The sequence below is a fragment of the Dermacentor andersoni genome, chromosome 3 (assembly GCF_023375885.2).
Source record: "Dermacentor andersoni chromosome 3, qqDerAnde1_hic_scaffold, whole genome shotgun sequence".
Taxonomy (NCBI): Eukaryota; Metazoa; Arthropoda; class Arachnida; order Ixodida; family Ixodidae; genus Dermacentor; species Dermacentor andersoni.
In genome coordinates, this window is record NC_092816.1 from 132,117,239 (window position 1) to 132,138,426 (window position 21,188).

General features: G+C 45.4%; 1 protein-coding gene across 2 annotated transcripts in view; it reads right to left on the reverse strand.

Moving 5' to 3' along the window:
- LOC140216766 (COMM domain-containing protein 7-like) overlaps nucleotides 1-15,650 on the reverse strand; it is a 37,412-nt gene extending 21,762 nt beyond the window's left edge. The window contains exon 1 of one of the 2 annotated variants that reach the window (XM_072287293.1): nucleotides 15,401-15,650. In XM_072287293.1, the coding sequence (XP_072143394.1) occupies nucleotides 15,401-15,559 (159 nt within the window). In that variant the 5' untranslated portion in view covers nucleotides 15,560-15,650. Of the gene's footprint in view, nucleotides 1-5,456; nucleotides 5,583-15,400 lie in introns of those variants that run through there. The other variant, XM_072287294.1, reaches the window with a different exon arrangement.
- Nucleotides 15,651-21,188: the final 5,538 nt, after the last annotated feature.

A 21,188-nucleotide genomic window follows, 5' to 3' on the forward strand; every position in this document is an offset into this window, starting at 1 on the left:
AAATGGAAACTAAATGAGCAACTCTAAATCGGGTAACAATGGTGAAATTTTCATTAATTTAGCAGAAAACGGGCGATTACTCCCGGAGTGCTGAAACGTCTGTGATGGCATGCCCAAGCGACGTCGAGAATTTTGAAGCATTTTCTTCCTTCTTAGCCATTTTGGTCCGAAAATGGTCCTGAAACTTGCTAAGCATAGTTTTTGGTTTCCTAACAATACAATACAGTCTATTTTTACTAACAAATGATTAACTAGAAGAGTGGAGAGGCTATCAAAATCTATGGTGTCATGGCCAACTAGTGCAGAAATTTTCGGGCAGTGGCATCACTTGCTTTTAAGCCAGAAGCCTTAAGCGGCTCACGCTGCCGATGGCCTTGAAAAAAAGAATGCATCACCGGTCCAATGGTACAAAAACTATTCTCATTAGCAATGGCTCATACCCCCCAAGCAAGCAAAAAATGCAAAGGTTCATCTTTCTCGTAACGCACAGGCTACAAGCACTCATCAAAGTGAAGCATACAGTGTGTACATTCATTGGAACTATGCATACAATGTATGGAGAAGTGGCGTCTACTCGAGTGGTACGAAAAAAGTCGCCGGCCTGCGTGACACACACAGCACAGTCACAGCATTATGTTGGACGAGCGGCTCCATAGGAGCTCTATTTTTGGCACCACACACTACAGGGTCTTCACAGCGAAGTCTCTATGCATTGTTTTCATGAGAACGATCAGAACAGTCTGCCCGACCTCGACGGCAAGCTCAGGCTTGTCCTGCTCTCTCCACAACGGTCTGCTAAGCCCGATGTTGCCTGGTAGCAGCTGTGGGCATGGCTCTACGAGTCGCTTCTTCAGCAATGGTTCATTCCCTATGAGGAGGCACCACAATGTGTGACAAAGAGTAAACACAGGTACCCAGACTACGCAGCACACATGTCACATTCCTTGACTTGTGGAATGATACGATACTGTTGATGATGATGGTTTATTGGCATCCTCTTTGAAAGAGGTGGTGAAAAATAGTCGCCTAGCCTGCTTGAGTTAACCAGGTCCAGCTAAATGCAGCATGCAACTATTATATTTAAATGCTACATGTCAGGACACTGGTGAAATATAATGGAACTGCAATGCAAAGTTTGTACATATTGACGCTATGTAGTGCGCATGTCACTCCGCATGTCAAATGACATGATACGATGCTAATGATGATGATGATTTAATGACATTTTCTTTGAAATGGGACGGTGACAAACAGTCACCTAGCCTGCTTCAATTAATCAGGTATGTCATACATGTTTTTCAGTACATCAATATTTGCATATCTTCATAATCTCCATACTTCATATCTCCATACAATTTCTTTGCACAGCAAGTTGCAATATGACATAAGTGGTGTTGCCCCTCCATTTTTTCTAGCGCCCTTTTCCCAAACTCTCGTGAAAGGTAGCAAACCAGAGACTTGTGTCTTACTGACCTCCCTGCTTTTCTTCTTTCCCTATCTCTCTTCCGTCTTTTGGGCAAAAACTTCACATAGAAGTTGACAAGATCCATAAGTGCTTTGAGATTTCTCAAAAATTTAGGCATGCACAACGGTAGGGCTGTGCAAAGTGTAGTTCCCGAGACCGAATCGAATACAAACCAAATATATAGTGCCAGAAGCGAATTGAATTCGTTTTGTGTTTAAGCAACATTTACTCATGATGCATGGATTCCAATCTGATGTGTCGGTTTCTAACAGGTAGTGTTCCAAATAAACATACAGTGTCATTGATCACTTTTGTGCTTGACATCTGCGTTTAGCCACTGTGATCTCTCGAAGGCAGTTTCAGTGTTCCGTTTCATATCGCTCAAGGGGGTACAGCTTTCTGAACATTACAGTAAAACCTCGCTAATACGTACCTGCTTAAAATGTAGTTACAGTTAAAACGCAGTTGCTACACTTCCCTGGCCGGGCCCCCATTGAAACCAATGTATTGACTGACCGCTTACAGGGTGGGGTAGTGTCTCGTAGAATGCGTACTGGTTAGCGTGTACCATTTTCACTAAGTCGCAGTGTGGCGAACAGCAGTTTGTGCCGCAATGAGGGCTTGTAGCCTGTGCGTTACTGCTGAAAATGAAAATCAATGCAGGAACCAAAATTAAATCGGTGCTCGGAAGTATTGATCGACGCCCTGTATCGACGACGCCATGTTGGTGATGGGGCTTTATCCTTTAGGTCGAGTTGCCAAGTGCGAATAGTGTGGCCTAGCTGATAGCCCCATCGTAGCAACCCTCAACCTTCCTTTCTGACTTGTCCATACTTTTGCTGCTTTGCAACCAGATCGAGTTAGTCGAGCGCTGCCTATTGCACGTGTGTCATCAATGTGGTGTCGTTCGTGGTGGTTCAGTGGTGACTAGATATTTCATCGGTTCAACATCGATTGAACCTTTCGCTGGGTTTTGTCCGGAGAAACAGAGCCATGCCAAAACTAAATGGACAAAAGAATCACATGCTCAGCGTAAAGGAGAAGTTAAACATCCTTCATAGCATTGAAACCGGAATAACAATTCAATGAATACCGCCGTCACGTGTACATAGGGACTGTCTTTGACAAGTGTTTGCAGCATATGGAAAGCCCGAGAAAAGCTAAGGAGCGGTGCTGCATAGAGCATCAAGAGGTGCCACTTGAGGGGATCAGCCTTTCTCGAAGTTGAAGAGGCCTTGAGATTGTGGCTGAAAAAAGCCAGGGTGCAGAACTTACCAGTCAGTGGCCCCCTGCTTGCTGAAAGGGCAGAAATATTTGCTAGCCAACTGAACTGCAAGAACTTTCCTTGCAGCAACGGTTGGCTAGCAATGTTTAAAGTACGCCACAGCATAAGTGCGAGGGTGGTGTGCGGAGAGGCAGCACACGTGGACCACGAAGGTGCCGCAGAATGGCAGAATGGGCCGCTGCCGGAAACTCTAGCCAGCTATGCCATGGAAAGCGCTTTCAACATGGACGAATCGGCACTCTTTTATAGGGCCAAAATAGTTTTGGCATTCAAAGACAAAAACTGCGCTGGCGGCAAGTGTGACAAAGAAAGGCTGTCAGTCTCTTTCGTGGTCAATGCAACAGGAGGCCAAAAGCTGCCACTGCTTGTTATCGGCTGGTATGTGAACACGAGGTGCTTTAAAGGCACCCAACTACCCTTGGGTGTCATGTACAGAAGCAACAACACAAAGGCTTAAATGACGGTAAAGCTTTTCTAGGAATATCTGCAGCTCCCGGACCAGTGTTTTATGGAGGAAAAAAAGAAAAGTTCGTGTGCTCAGCGACGCTTTGGCACATGTTGTGCCGGATAACTTGAGCGCAATCTGATTCTTATTCTTGTCTGCCGAACACGATGGTGCTTGCACAACCCTTCAACCAGGGCATCATTCACTCAGTCAAGCATTCATACAGGAAGGACTTGCTGTGCAGAATGCTGTAAGCAATGGAGTGCGACAAGCACTACTGCATCGACATGCTAGGTGCAATATACCTCCTAGCCTACTCGTGGCAGCTGGTGGATTCCACTACACTAGAGAACTGTTTCGTTCAAGTTTGTTGTGCAGGCAAGGAATGCCGCAAACGAAGAGAGTGCAAACGACTGTGACAGCGTGCTGACAGAGTTGTTGGAGCAACTAGGTAATACCAAGGCTCTGTAGTTAGAATCGTTCCAAGACGTGGACAGCAAAGTGGCAACATATCTTGACTTATCAGACAGCGAGGTTGTTGCCACTGTTGCGCCTCGTGAAGCATTAACACAAATTCCACGAACTTGTAGCTGCTGAAGTGTTCTTTCTGTTCTTTTATAGCATTCTCACATTTTTTTTACCTGAAATTACACATTACGTGTGGGGCCTGTAGTGTCAGGAATGCCTTGCAATACGTGGTTCATGATAACGTGGAACAGGGCCAGAACGCCATGTTCCCGCAGTCTCCTAAATCAGAACAAATGCAAAAGAGTTCCCCACAGTTAGAAGATCCTGGGCTCACTCATCAAACCAAACTTGAAGGTAGGCCTAGGAGAGATCCTGAACCATAGATAAAAGCGATGAAAACAGTGCTATGGTAGATACCAGTGGGCAATGATCCTCTTCTGAACAGAAATTAACAGACACCCTCTAATTACAATAAAAACCATGCAAGTCACCTTCTTTGGCATGATTAGTAGGAGTGTGGCCTAATGACTGTGCTCTGCAATATAGGACATTAATTCCTTTTCAACTTGCGGCAAGGCACATTCAGCTACTCTAGCCTTACAGACATTAATTCCAACCAGTCCAATCTTATTTTTGATAACCAATCATGTCCAATTGTTGACATCTTCAAGCCCAACTCACGCTGAGTTAATATGAGTACCAAGGTGTGGCAGAGTGCACTGTATACACATCAACTTGTATGCAACGTTGAACCATTACAGGAGTTGAGTTTACATGACTAAGTGCACTACCATTGCGAAAGGCTTGGTATTTGGAACACTACTCCAAAATTCCCTCTACAATGTTAGACTGCTAAGCCCTTCTCACTGATATGCTGGTCTACTACAAAAGATGTCTGTCTTGAGTCTTTGGTTATGTCCCAGTGCTAACAATTTTGCCTGTGCTGCTTTTTGTCCACAAAATACGAGTTTTGTCCAATACATCTTAATCAGTTTGGCCCTGCTTCGATTTTTGAAACAGTGACTTTTAAAAAATTTTCATGCCTCAGCAAAATGCTCGTTGTCAGACATGAAAAATCTTCCTGGTCCTTTGTAAGTGCACATCTTTGTGTAACTTCGCTGGTTTGTAAGCAGCAGCCTCCATTGTTGTCACTAGTGTGAACTTATTCGCTGGCTTCTTTTTTAAGCAATGCCTTGTTCCAGTTCTCACGTCGCCTCATGGTCCGGTAGAGACAGCAGATGGCATGAGACGTCCTTGCTGCAAAGGGCCAATATTAGTTGGTTTTGAGAGCTCTTATGAGGAAACTTCTAACTTGCATGCTGCTGTTAGCTTGTTTAGCTAAACAAGAAATTCCTAATAATTTTGGTATGTCCTTGATTGCTGCCATTGGAAGCTGTATCATTATGTGACAGTGACGAGCTTGTAGTGCTTCTGTAGCACTCTGGTGGTATTACTGGTATACTTGCAGTGAGGTGAAGCATGTCAAGAACACACGAATGTTCTTTGGGTTATCAACGTTGACAGCACTTACAATTGCCTTAAATCTTCTGTGCAGGCATTCATACTGCCAATGATATGGGAAAACTTGGCAAGCCTTTCAAGTGCCATTCCAAACGTGCTGTTATCCACCAATGGTGCTATGTTGTCTGATGATGTCACTTTGATGGGTCCTTCCACGTTTCATCACAGTTGAAATGTTTTATTCCTCTTGAGCTCTCACTGCCATCACTAAATCTGTTGTGGATCGAGAACGCAAGATCAGTAGGCAGAAAAGAAATGCTTGAACTACTCACAGTTACATAACCCTGAGCAGAATATAACCTATGGGAAGTGGGCTCCATGAGAACAAAGAGGATTGCTGTGTTGCTTCTTTTTTACTTTGATTATGTGGTGATAGTGTCCCACGAAATGCCACTATAGGTGCGACTGGAGTTGAAGGTGGCTGCAGAAAAGAGAGGGAGACAAATTGTTAAGGAATAACAGCAGCACTTGTGGGAAGGAACCGCAGTCCCAGGTGCTGCTGCGCAACCTCTCATCACATCAGCAATGAAGGTGGCCAGGTGCTGCTCAGCCTGCATGGACCTGGTGAGAGTCAAACAAAGCAGTACATAGGGGTAGGTTGGGAGACGTTAAGGAGGCAGCATGAAAAGGAAGGCAGGACCATTGTTGCGCCGCTGGTTACTGTAAGTGGTGACCTCGTTTTCCCAGACGGTGGTCTTTCCAGAGTCACCGAAGGTGGTTGTATGCATGCTATGCCACGGACACTGTTGTGGGGTCGCACTAATTTTTTCATCATGTGGACAAAATGCACACTAGAGCACCCAGCTTCAACCCTTTTCAGAAAATGGCAGTCATCTACAGTTGATGTTTGCACAAATAGTCACGGGTCTTCCGACAGTAGCCGCCGCTGCTGTTGAACCAATTGTGTCCTGTGCTTTTTGGGGGCTGCAGGTAGTAGCATACAAGTTGATGATAAGGAGGTGACTATTGTGGCCACTGTGACTAATGATCAGCATGGTAGCGCTGACTTACAAATGGGAGACAAAAGCTGTGTGGAGACTACAGCTGAAAGGTCTGGGAGAGCAGAAACGTGAAGCGGTTGAGAAACAGGAAAACATGTTTATTGCATTTATATTTTTGTGACTAACTTGGAAACAAGAATGCACCCAATCCATAGGGTTGTGAATCGTTTAGCATGCCAGTGAATGGTGAGACCAACTTCGAAACATGCCAGTAAGTAACTTTGTATTCTCATTACTTGCTGGCACTCACAAAAATGCTGTACTACACCTGAAACAGTTGACTGAGCAGAAAATGTAAATGATATTACAGGTTACAAGACACTATGCCTTGCACGTAACATGGATCTCTAGGCCTCCAACAAATGCCTTTTCGACAAGTGGGACTTTGGGCACCTGAACAGTTGTTCAGTGTCTGAACTATTTTTCATTTTTTTTTATATTCATCTAACAGTTAGCTCTGTATTCATTTTATCCCATGAACATCATTGTTTTTTAACCCTTCAACAACTTCAATTTTCCTTATAAACAAGCCAATCAATGTCAAAGTACTTCATGCTTTGCAAGAGCCAAACCCCATTTAACTACCATATTGTGCAAAAGCCAATAGGATGACCACCGTAGCTGTGGCATGAGAGAAGAGATTCTTCCATGAATGTGTGAAGATGTTTTGGGAAAAAAAGCCTGACTGAGCTTGTCTCATTCCATAAGGGCGCATTGTGCTCGGCAAAGGCTGGGCTGTAAAGGCGGGAATACACAGTGGTTAAGTCAATAGGGCAGGACAGAAATTGGAGAAGGTTTAGGATCTTGTAGGCTCGGTTACAATAAATTTAGGAGCATCGTGAAGAGTAGACAGGTACTGCATTCTCCAACAGTGCTGCCTGATCAGGTAGGTAACCACACAATCTCAACAAGTGTGAGAAGACTAGTTTGGAGAGAGTTTACGAGAAAAGTAGGAAGTTCAGCTTGTAAGAGGAGTCACCATGCAGTCATGGAGTCCATGAAAATGATAGGCGGGCCAAGTGGGATGGGGGAACACGGAGGCAAGCAGCTATAACAGTGTGTAGTTCGGCAAGCATGGGGTCAGTAATAGAGAGGACTTCCCTCTCATGGTTGGGCACAGGGGGTTTCAAAAAAACACCAAGGTAGAACTGAGAATGAAGATGCCAACATCAGTGTAGCAGAAATAGCAATTTGAATGAGTGTGGATGAAATGCTCATAGTAAGAAGATATGAGCCTTGTGGCACTCTGCGTGCACATTACGGTCTTTGCTGCGGGCGAATGGCACGATCCGGAGCAGTGTTACATAGAATGATGAAAGTGCTGCAACAAAGTAAGGGAGAAGTAGAGATGGGAAAGCCGACACTTGCCAGTATGTGGTATCTGAGTGCCGAGGTTAAGTTACTTGCTGCAACACTGAGTTAGGATTACTTTAGTGGTGCCGTGGACACCCAGTTAAGCAGCTGTTGCTGACACTGATTGGGAGGCTTAAAGCAACTTGCACTGCTTTGTGTATAAAGGTGTTACGAGCGTAAGATTTAGGTCTCACCAACAAAGTAACAATAATAAGGGAGCTGGTAGCAAAAGTGAAACAGATCCGCTGTAGTAGCAGTGGCTGAGGCATTGCGGTGGTGAGCACATGGTCACAAGTTCAATCCCAGTCGTGGCAGCTGCATTTTGACGGGGGTGAAATGCAAAAACACTCGTGCATTTAGATTTGAGTGCATGTTAAGGAACCCCAGGTGGTTAAAGTTATTCCAGAGTCCTCCCCTTACAACATGCCTCATAATCAGCCCGTGGTAACGGCAGATGAAACTTCAATTTTTGCTAAAGCAAGGTAGAAAAAGCATGTCCTGAAGACAAAGTTCCGATTCACATAGGCCTGCAGTGCATGAGGTGTAGAATTTTTTTCACCTTGTCACAGAATGGTTCCAGACAATCAAAGAAGCTTTGCCATCAAATTAGGACTTTTAGGGAGTTGACTACTTGGCTGGGGTGACAATCTAGCAATAGCATTATGGAAGGGGTTTGCCCTTAAAGATGGTGGACAAAGAGGAGTGCACATTTCGCCTGATTGTTTGGGTGACAGCTGAAGTAGAAGCAAGGGCAACTTTGTATATCTACTGGTGAACCTGAGTAGGACTAGATGGTGGTGTGATTGGCAATGACATTGTGCAGAATGGTATAGAAAGCAACGCCTGCAGCCACCATGCTTCATTTCTTGCAAGAACAACATGGTACATTAAGTGCCCTTATCCTGTGGCTGCTTCTATGCGGTCAGAGAAGTGCATGCACAAATGCCTGCATCAGCATAGGAATTTTAGCTACTTACCAAGACCAAAATACGCATGAGGTTCGAGAGGTGCCTAACAGGAACGGATCGTCATAAATAAGCACACCATCAATCGTTCCTTGCAAAAAAGAGGTTTCCCATCTTAGAGATTAACAGCAGATACGTGCACTCAAGGGTGGTTTTAGTTGAGTTTTCCTACCCTGTTACTAATTTTTCACCTGCTATCTGGTATGAATATTGTAAACAAACATCCATTGTTAGCATGGTATCTCATGTAATCTAGCTGTTGTCCCATTTTTCTGCCATTTTTTCTGATGTTTCTTCACCATGCTAAGTTGCCAACCAGCTCCCTTGTGCACCCTGCTCATAGTCACTTTTGAGAAATGTGGGCGTTGCTACATTTTGCTGTTAAGATACTATGTATGAACATGAGAATGGGGATTGTATTTCCTTGAATTGCGTTACCCTAATGGGTGGGAGAGTGAGTCCAAAAGGAAAGAATGATCAAGAGGAGTACTGAGATGAGTGTTTTTTGGGGGTGTTATTCCAATAGTGCAAGGCCTTGCGTGGGGTGTTAAAGTTACCTATGGTAGTAAGGTGATAAGGTGGGAAAAGAGGCGAGTAAGGTGCAAGCGAAATTAATCACCTAGGGTGGTGCTGGGGGTGCAAGTGGTGTGCAAGAGTGGGAAAAGCAAGGGGGGCACAAGAGGAGGCAGAAATAAGGCGAATGGGGAGTTAGGAGGGAGTGTACACTACCTTGACTGACGTAAGACCCTTTGATACATAAGGGAGATGAGTAGAGTAATAAACAAAAAAGAAGTTGAGCGGGTTCTTGGAAAAAAGATCACATTTGGTGGCAAAGTCTGCAATGCAATGTACTACAGGAGGCGCCCTCACTTGCCTGCAAGCCTCCAGTAGTTCCACTGCTGGCTTTCGCAAGTTATACGACGGCATAGCTAGGCAAACTTTTGGGGAGCGGAGAACACCACCGGTACATTATACCCGTTAGCCACATTTTTCAGGCTGTGCGTGACTTTGTGGATGTACGGGATATGGATGTATGGAACCGGTGGTGTTCTCCGCTCTCCAAAATCGTGCCCAGCTAAGCCGTCACATAACTTGCGAAAGCCAAATGCCTGGCTGTCAGAAGAAGCATGGCCAGCGTTTCGTAAGGTGTGCCACAAACGTCGTATATGAAATTCCTCTGACCTGCAGGAAATCCTACATTGGACAGACGGGGCGTTGTGTAAATGACCGGCTTAGGGAACATGCAAAGGGTATAAAAAATAATGAAGGTGAGCGACTTGTGGATCACTGCAGGGCTTGCACCGATTGTTTTCCACGGTTCCGTGATGCGAAGATTTTGGATAGAGGCAGGCATCAGACATCGCGTGAGACATTGGAAGCCTTCTACATCAAGAAAGCGGGACTGAACTGTGTTAGTGATACATCGGTTTTTCTTTCCGAGACTGAGCTGAAGTTTCTATCGTGCCTACTCTGATAAAACTTTGTACTCTATGTTGCCTTGTACGCATGCGCGGTGTTTTGGAGGGCTATATATGTCGAGTGCTTTCGCCCTCATTAAACAGTTGAAGTAGCGCCCGCGGTGTCGTCATCTTTTTTCGGTGTGTTGTTTTTTGGCACATTTTTTCAGTATGCAAGATGACCAACTATCCCAGCAGTTAACTCTTCTACGGTAGTCATATTTTGCTTCATGGGGGTTCTGGGACCGTTGGCTGCATGATGGGGTGAGGGGCAGGGAAATCTTAAGAATGACTGCCTGGTTGACTTGCCCGAGAGGGGAATTCTGCTGCAGCCTGTGAGGCAGAGGCAACCTGGCTTCTTGGTCCACTGTGCAAGCAGTGGGGAATTTTGGAGGGGATATGGGGCGCACTGTGGCTCCTCGTGTGGCTGATATTTTTGGTTCAGTGAAGTGTTGCAGTGGGGACAGAGGAGTTGGCGATGGATACCGCCAGTGTAAGCTGGGTAGGCAGGGGCATAGATTGTTGCCAAACTGATGGCTATTCCACATAGTTGGCATCTTTGATGGAGACACAGTAGGTGGTGTGCATACTTCGCTTGATGGAGGGCGTGGTCCATGGCTGCTTGGATTTTGCAGCAAAGATCTCCAGCTTAGTGGTCCCTACTACAAAGGGGGCCACCTGTGTCGCATGCATGAGGCTGGTCAGGCGAGTTGAGTGCGAGTCCACATGGGAGGCATTTTAGAACTGCAATATTAGGATAAATTTTCGTATGGTGACCAAGGACACAGCAGACATTAGAACTGTGCAAGAGGCTTGTGTGGGGCACAGTGCACCATCACGCCCTGATAGTTCACCCATAGTGGAACGTGGGATCCAGAAAATGTGAAAAGGATGGTCTGCATCAAGCCCGTCATGAGAGCAGTGAAGGTACTTAAGTCGAGATCCTAGAAGGTTGCCGTGAGTTCAGCTGAGAAAGTTTACGGTGCAATAAGATGCACGACTCCTGGGCAGGTGTCGGGTGGAAGGGCTTGGTAGACTTGGGCAGCTTGTTGAAAGTTCGGGATGGTGAAAGGATCCAATGCCAGAAGCTTTGAGTTTACAGAAGGCGTATAGCAGGTGAAAAGTGCGATGATACTCTCGGGCAAAATACGACTGAGGACAATGCAAACTTCTGTGTTGTCTAATTGGGAAGTTAGCCAAGCGAGCAGTTAAGCTTACAGGGTGGAATTTCAATAAGGAACAAGCCTTGTGATGGCAGGTATATTAGTTTTCCAGGGGGTGCAGACGATGTGCTGGTAGAAGGAGTACGCTGGCTCACGCACTTGGAGGACTTACGAATAGTCCAACCTTGAGCATTGATATTGCAGGTGGGAGCTGTTAGGCCTGTGCCATACTCATACGTGTTCCTACGTATCATTAGGCCTGTAGAGCCAGCGATGAGGTGGGGCCAAGAAGGCTGCGGTAGAAAAGTTGACAGCCTTTAGTGAACTACGGTGCCTGGCTCTCCAAGCACATGGCACTTGGAGCGGCCCAGGCATGGGACAGCAGGCAAAGAAGGGTGGCAGGCATCATATCGATGCTTTCGGAGTGTGCTAACGGCATGTTTATTCTCTTTGGGTGGCTGTGGGGTCGTCAGGTGGAAACTGACAGTAGCAGTCAATAGAAAGAGTCAAGCAATGGCCATGTACGGCACCAGGAAGGCCAATTCCTGCTCTGTTGAAGTGTTCTTCTGAAGCTCAGCGGGCCTTTCCAACTTAGTTGTGCCTGGACTAGCATAGCAGTTCTTTTTTCTTTAGTAGATTCAGGTAGCATTTCAAGCCTAAAAATGCAGCAACTTGGATGAGCATCCAAACTGAGGATCTTAAGTACAAGAACTCGATGCTCTACCTCTACTCTGAGCCATCTCCGTGATTATCTGTTCAACCCTTTCCCTACCAACCTTTTTTATAATAAGCACAATTTCCCAAAAATTTTTCATGACTGATTCATTTCATTTAGCTTACATTATTGCAATATCAGCGCGTCATTTCTTATTTTCTGTTATCTTTTACTGTCAATTATATTTTTTCATCTTTATGAGTTGCAGATAAGCAAGGCCACAGAAACACTGCATATGAAGTGCGATATTTCTTGGTATAGAAGCCAAGCATACTTTTGTTACTCTCCATGAGATGCATTATTCCTGGTGCAGTGTAGAAAAAAAATCGCAATCGCACCTGCGGCAAAGCGTTTTTGTCAAGCCGCATCCATGCGAGAGAGGTCGCCAAAGGTTTTTAATCTCTCGCGCAATTTAGTAGTTACTAAGTTGAAGCTCAGAACATGACTACTGGAACTTTCCAGGTCTAATTGTTTACTTGATGTGAATAAACGTCCAAAAACACAATTAGATCACTGGAAAGGCCATTGTTGCTGCAGCTACATCACTCTGTGCTGCCACTTTTGAAATCCAGGGTAGCCCGACGCCCGCTTTGTTACTGCCAAGTATACCCCCAGAAAATTAGTTTTCTGGGAAGTTGGTGCCATTTAATAGAGCAGCATTGGCGCCAATATGATGAAATGACTTCCACTTGTCCGTGGTACTCAGGAGAACAAAGGAAATCTCTTGACGAGCAACTCTTCTCTCACATATTTTGGAGGAAACATCAAGATGAGTGAGACTCGTCCTTGGCATGAAAGCAGTTTATCAACAGATATCCCGAAGTGGTCAATACTAAATTATTTCTACATATTTTATATCTTTAAACTGATGTAAAATGGTTTTGTTCAGTAATGCAGACCTGATTTGTGTTTGCCATTAAAGGGTCCGACAACGAATTTTTATGATGCCCATTTTTTTAGTGCAATCAAAAGCTTACTGGTCAGAGTGTCCAGTCACACAGTGGTAATGTGCATAATGCCATGAAACATATTTGATGAGAACGCTTTGATCTGCAGTGAGGATGTAGTCATACGCTGTAAACATGCTGATAGGCGAGTGTGATTAATTATGCATCAGCATTGGTCCAAAGCAGACAAGTGCGGCTCTAGTTTGGGAAAGCATATTTTATTTGTCAAGTCGATGTTCTTGCGCTTCATGTTTTCTGAAATGTTGAAATATTTCTACAATAATGGCTACATGCTTGTGTGGTTTATTGTCCAACTGCTTTGGCCATATACATGTCAAGGCATTTTTTTTTAGCCAAGCCAAGCTCAGTGGCAGGATATGGTAGTAGTGCTATTATTAATGTCTATTCGATTCAATCGATTCAAACAAGTTTCTTTGCAAGTTATGCACCTATTTATGGTGAAACACTGGTTGATGGCATTTTCTATCTCACAGGGAGACTACAGAACTCTGGGTACTCACTCATAAACTCATGTGCGTACAAAAGTGGTTAGAAACAGTGGTTAAAAAAGTGCTCAGGTGCTCCACAATGCAATGAGGGATGCATTCCAGGTGGATGTTGGCCCCTTTAAGGCAGAATGTATAAATGATCACGCAACTCTGAAATAAAGTATATCACGTCTCTTTTGATACAAAGCAGTTAAATGGCACAAGAATGCCTCACTTTCTGACATAGCTTGCAACAAGAGCATTAGATCTGCCATAAGTTCTTTTTTTTTGGGGGGGGGGGGGGGGGCAGGGATGTGTTCCTGTCCAGAAGTCAGCCAATGTGGCCACTGCGGAGAGAGGAAAAAATGTAAAAGAAAGAAGAGAGGGAAAGCGGACAGGACAAACAGGACTGAGAATCCATCATACCTCTTTTTTCCCTGGAACTTTTTCCCCTCAACGCAATATTCACAGTGCATTACCAACTGGCCCACCAGTCAATCATAAAAGCAAAGTAGTTGGTACTAGCATTGCCTTTTGTACGAATGTATCTTTTGGTTTTGATGCTCATTATGGAGTTCAGTTAAAGTCACGTTTTATTTGTACAAATGCAAACTTCATCACGCATCTGCCAACATTTTCCTGTAAGGATACAGGCACCCCTTCAAGCGGCCACATGACAAGCCTTTTGTTTCTGTTTAGCTTATTTATTTCATATACGAAATGTAGGAATAAATAGAACTGAATTTAATATGCTGGGTTGTGTCATTTGATTAATATGCAGTGGAACTACTAGCACTATTTTCATGCTTGATCATGTAGTGATTGGAATGTAGAAGCTTTTTATTAATATACTGAATACTAATGCTTGGACAAGGTGGGAAACAAATAAATATGCCACTATAACCATACTATCCAGTAAACAGTTCCAAAAGATTCTGCACATTTATGCATGTATGAAAATGTGTTCAGAAGGTGACATTCTGCCACTTTACTAGCAACATTATACTAAAATGTATGATTTTGTCAGACTTATCATTGCACGCCTCATAGGATCAGAGGATCACATGTGATCCCCTATTCATTTGTTTTAGACTTTGTAACCGAGCAATTATGATTTTTAAGAAAAAAAGCTGAATATGCCTTGCAGTCTTCCTTGGCATTGAAAGCAGTTACAAAGCTTACAGGCATATAAGGAACTTGGTAATGGTATTCAAATAATGTCCGAGTTCCCACTGGCTCTCATGCATGAGAAGAGAATTCGAAGTATTGGATGGGAAAGAAGCTAGACAACGCAAACAGGGGTGTGAGAGAAAGAAAAGTGGTTAACATGAGTAAACTTTTTCCAGCAATTCGGTCATAGCGACAGGTTGCAGTCATTAGATGTTATGCAGCATCATTATCAAAAATTCACAAAATCACACGGGTAAAGTTCTTGCATCAAGGAAATTGTTAATATATAGACTTTATGCAGCCCCATTTTGAAAACGAGCGAGTTTATACGGTAGTTATGGAATCAATGAAGTCATGAAGCTTCGATAACATTTACAAATGAAAACGCGCGTATAATCATTCGGTACTTGACTGTCGTTTGCATTGTAATTTCTAAAATTTTGCCCCGATACGGCGGCTTCGTAACAAACAAGCTAGTGACAGCCGCAATTAATTTTATCATAGCAACTATTATTATTCTATTTTATTCTCTTGCAGTAAAGGTTGGAATACATGCTGACAACAACGAGTGTCGCAGACAGCACGACACGGTGCATAGACAGTGGCATAACCTACAGTACACAACAGCCCACTGCGCCCAAAGTTTCTGCGGTAATGCCTAAGGGCATGAGATACTATATCACGACAAATTATGGGCTACCTTGAAGCATGTGGATGGCGAAGCAAGACAAGGCAATAAATTAAACAATAAAGTTAACGTCAGGAAGTGAAAATTCTCATTTGATGAATGTATTGGATTGATAATGCGTCACAAATACACGGCGTTAGCTCAAACGGGCATCTCTCATCTCACAAGGCACACTATCAAATGTACTGTGCACATGTGACAACACAGCGGCAGAATCAACGATAATCTGCACCTGCTTTTAGAATAAATGAATATTGGAGAAAACTCACGTCGCCACTCGACGACGGCGCTGACACCGTTGACGTGCGGCAAGTAGTGTCGACGAGCTGAGCGAATTGCTCAGCACTTAACGAATTCACAGCCTGTATGTCAGCAAGCACGACACTGCTGGGCTTGCCGCCCGAAAGCTTTACGTCTTCAGCTTTCATGGCTACACAGTAATAGCACGTTCAGAAGCGCCCCTGTGAGCTTGGGTCCCGCCGGTTGCAGCACACACCCCCACTTGCCCACTTGTTAGGTACCCACTCCAAGCGGATAAGCCCTTCTTCATTTGGCTTTTTGAGAGCCAGACGCGCCGACATATTACACACTAGACGGCGCACCATTCCAATGTGACATTGTGTTGCTAGCTAACAAGCAAAGTGATTTGCAACGGCTGGCTAATTAATATCTGTGGACAGGAAGGCGACAATTTAGGTTTTAAATTTAGTGTTAGAAAATGAAGTGTTATGGTATTCAACGAAAACAGTGAACAGACAGTGGAGATACAGGGCCAGGAAATACCTCGGGTAACAGAATATAAATACCTTGGTATATGGATAAACGAGCGCAATAGATATATGGAAACACAGCAAAACACAATAACAGTGAATGGAAAGAGAAATGCAGCCATAATGAAGCACAGAGCGCTATGGGGATACAATAGGTACGAGGTCCTCCGAGGTATGTGCAAAGGTGTAATGGTTCCAGGCATATAGTTTCAAACTCTATGGTTCCAGGACTTTTGGAAATGCGGTTGTTTGCTTTAAATCAGGAGTACAATCAAGACTCGATGGGAACCAAAGATCAGTGCGTCGCCTCGCATTGGGCGCTCACGGGAAGACTACAAACGAAGCTGCGCAGGGTGATATGGGCTGGACTAGTTTTGAAGTGAGGGAAGCTCGCAGTAAAATTGAGTATGAAGAAAGCCTGAGGAATGTGGAAAAAAAGTAAATGGTCTGGGAAAGTGTTCAGGAATCTGTACAGAAAAAACATTGATTCACAGTGGAGAAAAAGAATTAGGAAGCTTATCAGCAAGTATGTGGCCTGTAGGGTGGGCAACACAGCAACAAAGACGGTCAAGCGGAAAGTCAGAGAGGCTGAAGTAATCTCATGGGTGGCGGCAATCGAAAGGAAACTTGCCATGAGTAACTACTTAAGAGGAAAAAACGAAATCAGGAAAGAAACAATTTATGATAACTCAAAGGGAAACTCATTACTTTTCGAAGCGAGATCAGTATGCCTTAGAACACGCACCTATAAAGCGAGATATAAGAAGGAACAAGAAGCATGTGCTTGCTGCGGTAAAACTAAGGAAACTATGGAGCATGTTTTGTTAGAATGTGAAGACGTCTACCCAGCGGGCGATTTAGGCACCACTGGCCTCCTTGAAGCCCTTGGGTTCAGCGGGAGCAATGGAAAAGTAAACGTGTCCGTTATAGGCATTAGTAAGAGGTGACTGGAGGATTGGTGGACGAAAAGTAGGGAAACGACAAAAAACGGAGATGTACAAAAGCAGAGTTAGCAACAGGGGATCAGAAAATTTCGGTGTTGGAGTTCATAGCGTTTATTTTGTTATTTTTTATTGTTTAACTTAGGTACGACATTAGGCAGTATAGCAAGAGCTTGGTGGCGCTAACCCACCACCCCGTTACAAAGGGGACGCTCATAACATCCATCCATCCATCCAGCGCAGCAGCTTTCAGGTTTATTTTATGCGGACGACATTGTGTTGCTAGCTAACAAGCAAAGTGATTTGCAACGTCTGGCTAGTATCTGTGGACAGGAAGGCAACAATTTAAGTTTGAAATTTAGTGTTAGAAAATCAGGTGTTATGGTATTCAATGAAAACACTGAACACGATACAGTGACAGTGGCGATACAGGGCCAGGAAATACCTCGGGTAACAGAATATAAATACTTTGGTATATAGATAAACGAAGGCAATAGATATATGGAAACACAGGAAAAAACAATAACAGTGAAGGGGAAGAGAAATGCATCCATAATGAAGCGCAGAGCGTTTTAAGGATACAATAAGTACGAGGTGCTCCAATATGTATGTGGAAAGGTGTAATGGTTCTAGGACTTACTTTTGGAAATGCGGTTGTTTGCTTTAAATCAGGAGTACAATATCAAGACTCGATGGGAACCAAATGCCAGTGGGTCGCCTCGCATTGGGCGCTCACGGGAAGACTACAAATGAAGCTGGTCAGGGTGATATTGGTTGGACTAGTTTTGAAGTGAGGGACACTCGCAGTAAAATTGAGTATGAAGATCACGACTGAGAAATATGGAAGAAAGTAAATGGGCTGGGAGAGTGTTGAGGTATCTGTATGGGAAAAACATTGATCCACAGTGGAGGAAAAGAACCCGCTTACGCTTACCAGCAAGTATGCGGCCTGTAGGGTGGGCAACACAGCAACAAAGAATGTCAAGTGGCAAGTCAGAGAGGCCGAAATAATCTCATGGGTGGCAGCAATGGAAAAGAAACCTGCCATGAGTAACTACTTAAGAGGAAAAAACGAAATCAGCAAAGAAACAATTTATGATAACTCAAAGGGAAGCGCATTACTTTTCGAAGCGAGATCGGGAAGCCTTAGAACACGCACCTATAAAGCGAGATAAAAGAAGGAAGAGGAAGCATGTGTTTGCTGCGGTAAAGCTAGGGAAACGATGAAGCATGTTTTATTAGAATGTGAAGACGTCTGTCCAGCGGTCGATTTAGGCACAATTGGCCTCCTTGAAGCCCTTGGGTTCAGCGAGTGCAATGAAAAAGTAAACATGTCTGCAATAGAGATTAGTAAGAGGCGATTGGAAGGTTGGTGGAAGAAAAGTATAGCGAAACGACAAAAGGCGGAGACGTACAAAAGCACAGTTCACAATAGGGGATCAGAAAATTTGGTTGTGGGAGTTCATAGTGTTTTCTTTTTCTTTTTTATTGTTTAATCTAGGTAGGACATTACGCAGTATAATAGCAAGAGCTTGACTGCGCAATCCACCGCCGCGTTGCAAAGGGGACGCTCATAGCATTCATCCATTTATCCACCCAGCGCGAAGTGGCGTTGGTGTTGCGCCGCGAATTTCAAACTGCTCCAAACGCGATGGCGAAGCATAACAGAGGGCGGCAGCGAGCGGATGAGACACTGGCGCGCTATGGCAGGTGCGATAATTGGTTTTACCTCGATTAAACAAGTTTCGATGATGTTGAAGCAGCTAATGCGGCAGGACGGTTTTGTGTGGAAGCCATGCATTCGGGTGGACAGCTTACACGGGAGCGTACAGGCTGCCGAACCGGAAGTGGCCGTGCTTAGAGTAGGGGTGGAAAACTTACAGGAGAAACTGCACGGCGCAGAAACAGAGGTGGCAGCACTCCGCGATACGCTGCAGCTGGTGCGAGCCGAAGTTCCGGGAATTGCGGAGCGGCCCCTGCAGAATGATGCGGAGACGTGGCACCCAAGTCAAGACATGTAAGGGGTGAAAACGCGCGTTTGTTCCTTGGAGGAAGCCCCTACAACGCAAGCTAACACGCCAGGATCGATCGAAGGCACAATGTCTAGTTCGCCGAAATAAGCGGAGAATGGTCCTCAGCAGAATACCAAAGACACCCAAGTGCAATTGGAATCAAGAGAGACATCTAGGGACACCGAGATAATGAAGGGGAAGAGTTTTGCTCCGTGTGTGATTGACAAGCGAGCCTGTGTTCACAGGAAGACCTCACTAAATCGACCACGACCAACACGTCCCCCACCGGTCACAACTGATGGCAGCAGTGATGTCAGGCAGAAAGGCAGCTGCAAGCATCGCAAGGGCTCTCCCCAGGCGGACGCACCCTGCGAGGAATTGCTGCTGGGCAACGGCAATGTCCCCCGAGTGACGGAGGCACTTCGACGTCTACTGGGAAATAAGGTAAGCGTGAAGACCTCCTCTATGAGACACGCTACAGTCAAGTGTGCGCACTGGTTACTGCTTCGCCACCATGGCTAAGTAACTAAGAACCCCCTCTTTATTACCCCTGCACGTATTCACGGCTGATGTGCTTAAGAAAACCGAATCCCATGTTGTTTCTGCAGCTATGCAAGAAATCGTGACCGTATACGTACCAGCGCTGATTGTTTGGTCGGTACCGGAGTTGTCCGCGTGGGACAAGGAAGCACAATCGCGATGAAGTCATGCTGAACTCGGAAATTAGAAGCTGTGTGGCTCTGTCAGTGCAAAGTTCCTGGACAACACACAAGTGTAGGAAGGAGAGGGACATTTCGCGCGTGACGGAGGTCACTACCTTGCCAACACAGCACATAACATTGCCGGTTGCATCGGGAAAGCAGCACGTCATTCTTTAGGACTTGGGGAAGAAGAAAGAGAGTGTAGCTCTGAACCTCGCCGCCCCACGAGAAGAAATGGTCCAACTGGGAAGTACCCGTTACAGCGTCACAGTGCCTCGACCCCCTGGCTCCCAAATCGGTTACCTCAAGCCTGTAACAGAGTTCTCTCTGCACGCGACTTGCTCGCGACTTGAACAGGCAACTTGCTCTTCCTACGCCGGAACAAAGGGGCCAAATCAGTCGAGCTGCGGCCACAGTTTCCAGTGCTTCGCAGTGTCAACCAACGGTGTTGATGTATTGGATTCAGCTGCTCAGCCGGGACAGACCAGTGCAGGCTGCTTCCTTGGCGCAACCCACCCTGAGCCCGTCGATGGTGTGCCCGACAGGCCAGGCCATGCTGCCTCAGCCAGTATCCCACATGCCACCTTCGGTAACGCCTCAGTTACTGACCAAATTTGACCTGACCCGCATGGTTGGTGACCTAGTGTGCCAACACATGAACCGGCAGTGGTACCAGACCCAGATGGCAAGCCCCAGACAACACGCTTTATAGCTATCGCACAGCTCCCTACGTATATGTCACGGCAATACAGGGTGATACAGCCTAGCAACAACGTGCCCGGTGTTAAGCGAAGCACACAGGGCCGGTCAGGCAACACACCCGCAAAAGGAAACGCCAGTCGAAGTCGCAATGCTTCAGATTGGTGTTCTTAAACCTCAACGGGGCTCGTCGGGAGTAAAAGGGGTGGAATTATACCGTACATTCAGTGTAGAGAAGCTTTCTGTCTACGCAGTGGCAGAAACTTACCTTCGGGACCTTAAAGAGCCCCCAATACATTTAGTGTGGGGCTGGGTGGGCCAGAACAGATCTACTCAAAGTCGCAAAAAGGGAGGGGCTGGTTTGTTGTGACGTCGCGGGCTTCAGTGGCAACGCCTGGAGGGGAACTGCAGAGACCACCTTAGGGTAAATGGGAACCTGTTTGGCGTGAGCGCTGCAGTTTGTGTTGTGCACCTATCACTGCAAGGTCTCGATGAAGAAAATGTGCAGCTTATGGAGTGTGTCCGCAACGACGCACAAAGGCTGCGGGGCGGCAAGGAGCTCGTCATTATTGGTGACTTAAACGGGCATCTGAGTGAACTAGATGGCCGTAGTGATGCAAACGGCAACCTACTTCTACAATTAGTTGATGAGTTAGAGCTTGTGATTGCAAATCTTGAACCACACTGTGAAGGACAGTTCACATGGTGTGCTCGTGGCAGCAGCACAACCATCGACTACTCCCTTCTCTCACCCCAACTTGGAATCTGTTTGCATAGGTGCATGATAGACGAGGAAGGCACGTGTAGCCTCAGTAAGGACCACAATCGCCTAAGGCTCGACATTAGTCACTCAGGCCGATATGACCCTAACAGCAAAAGACAGTAGAAATCCTGCCTGTACTTGGAAAGCCGGGCCATCGAGGCGGTCGCCACG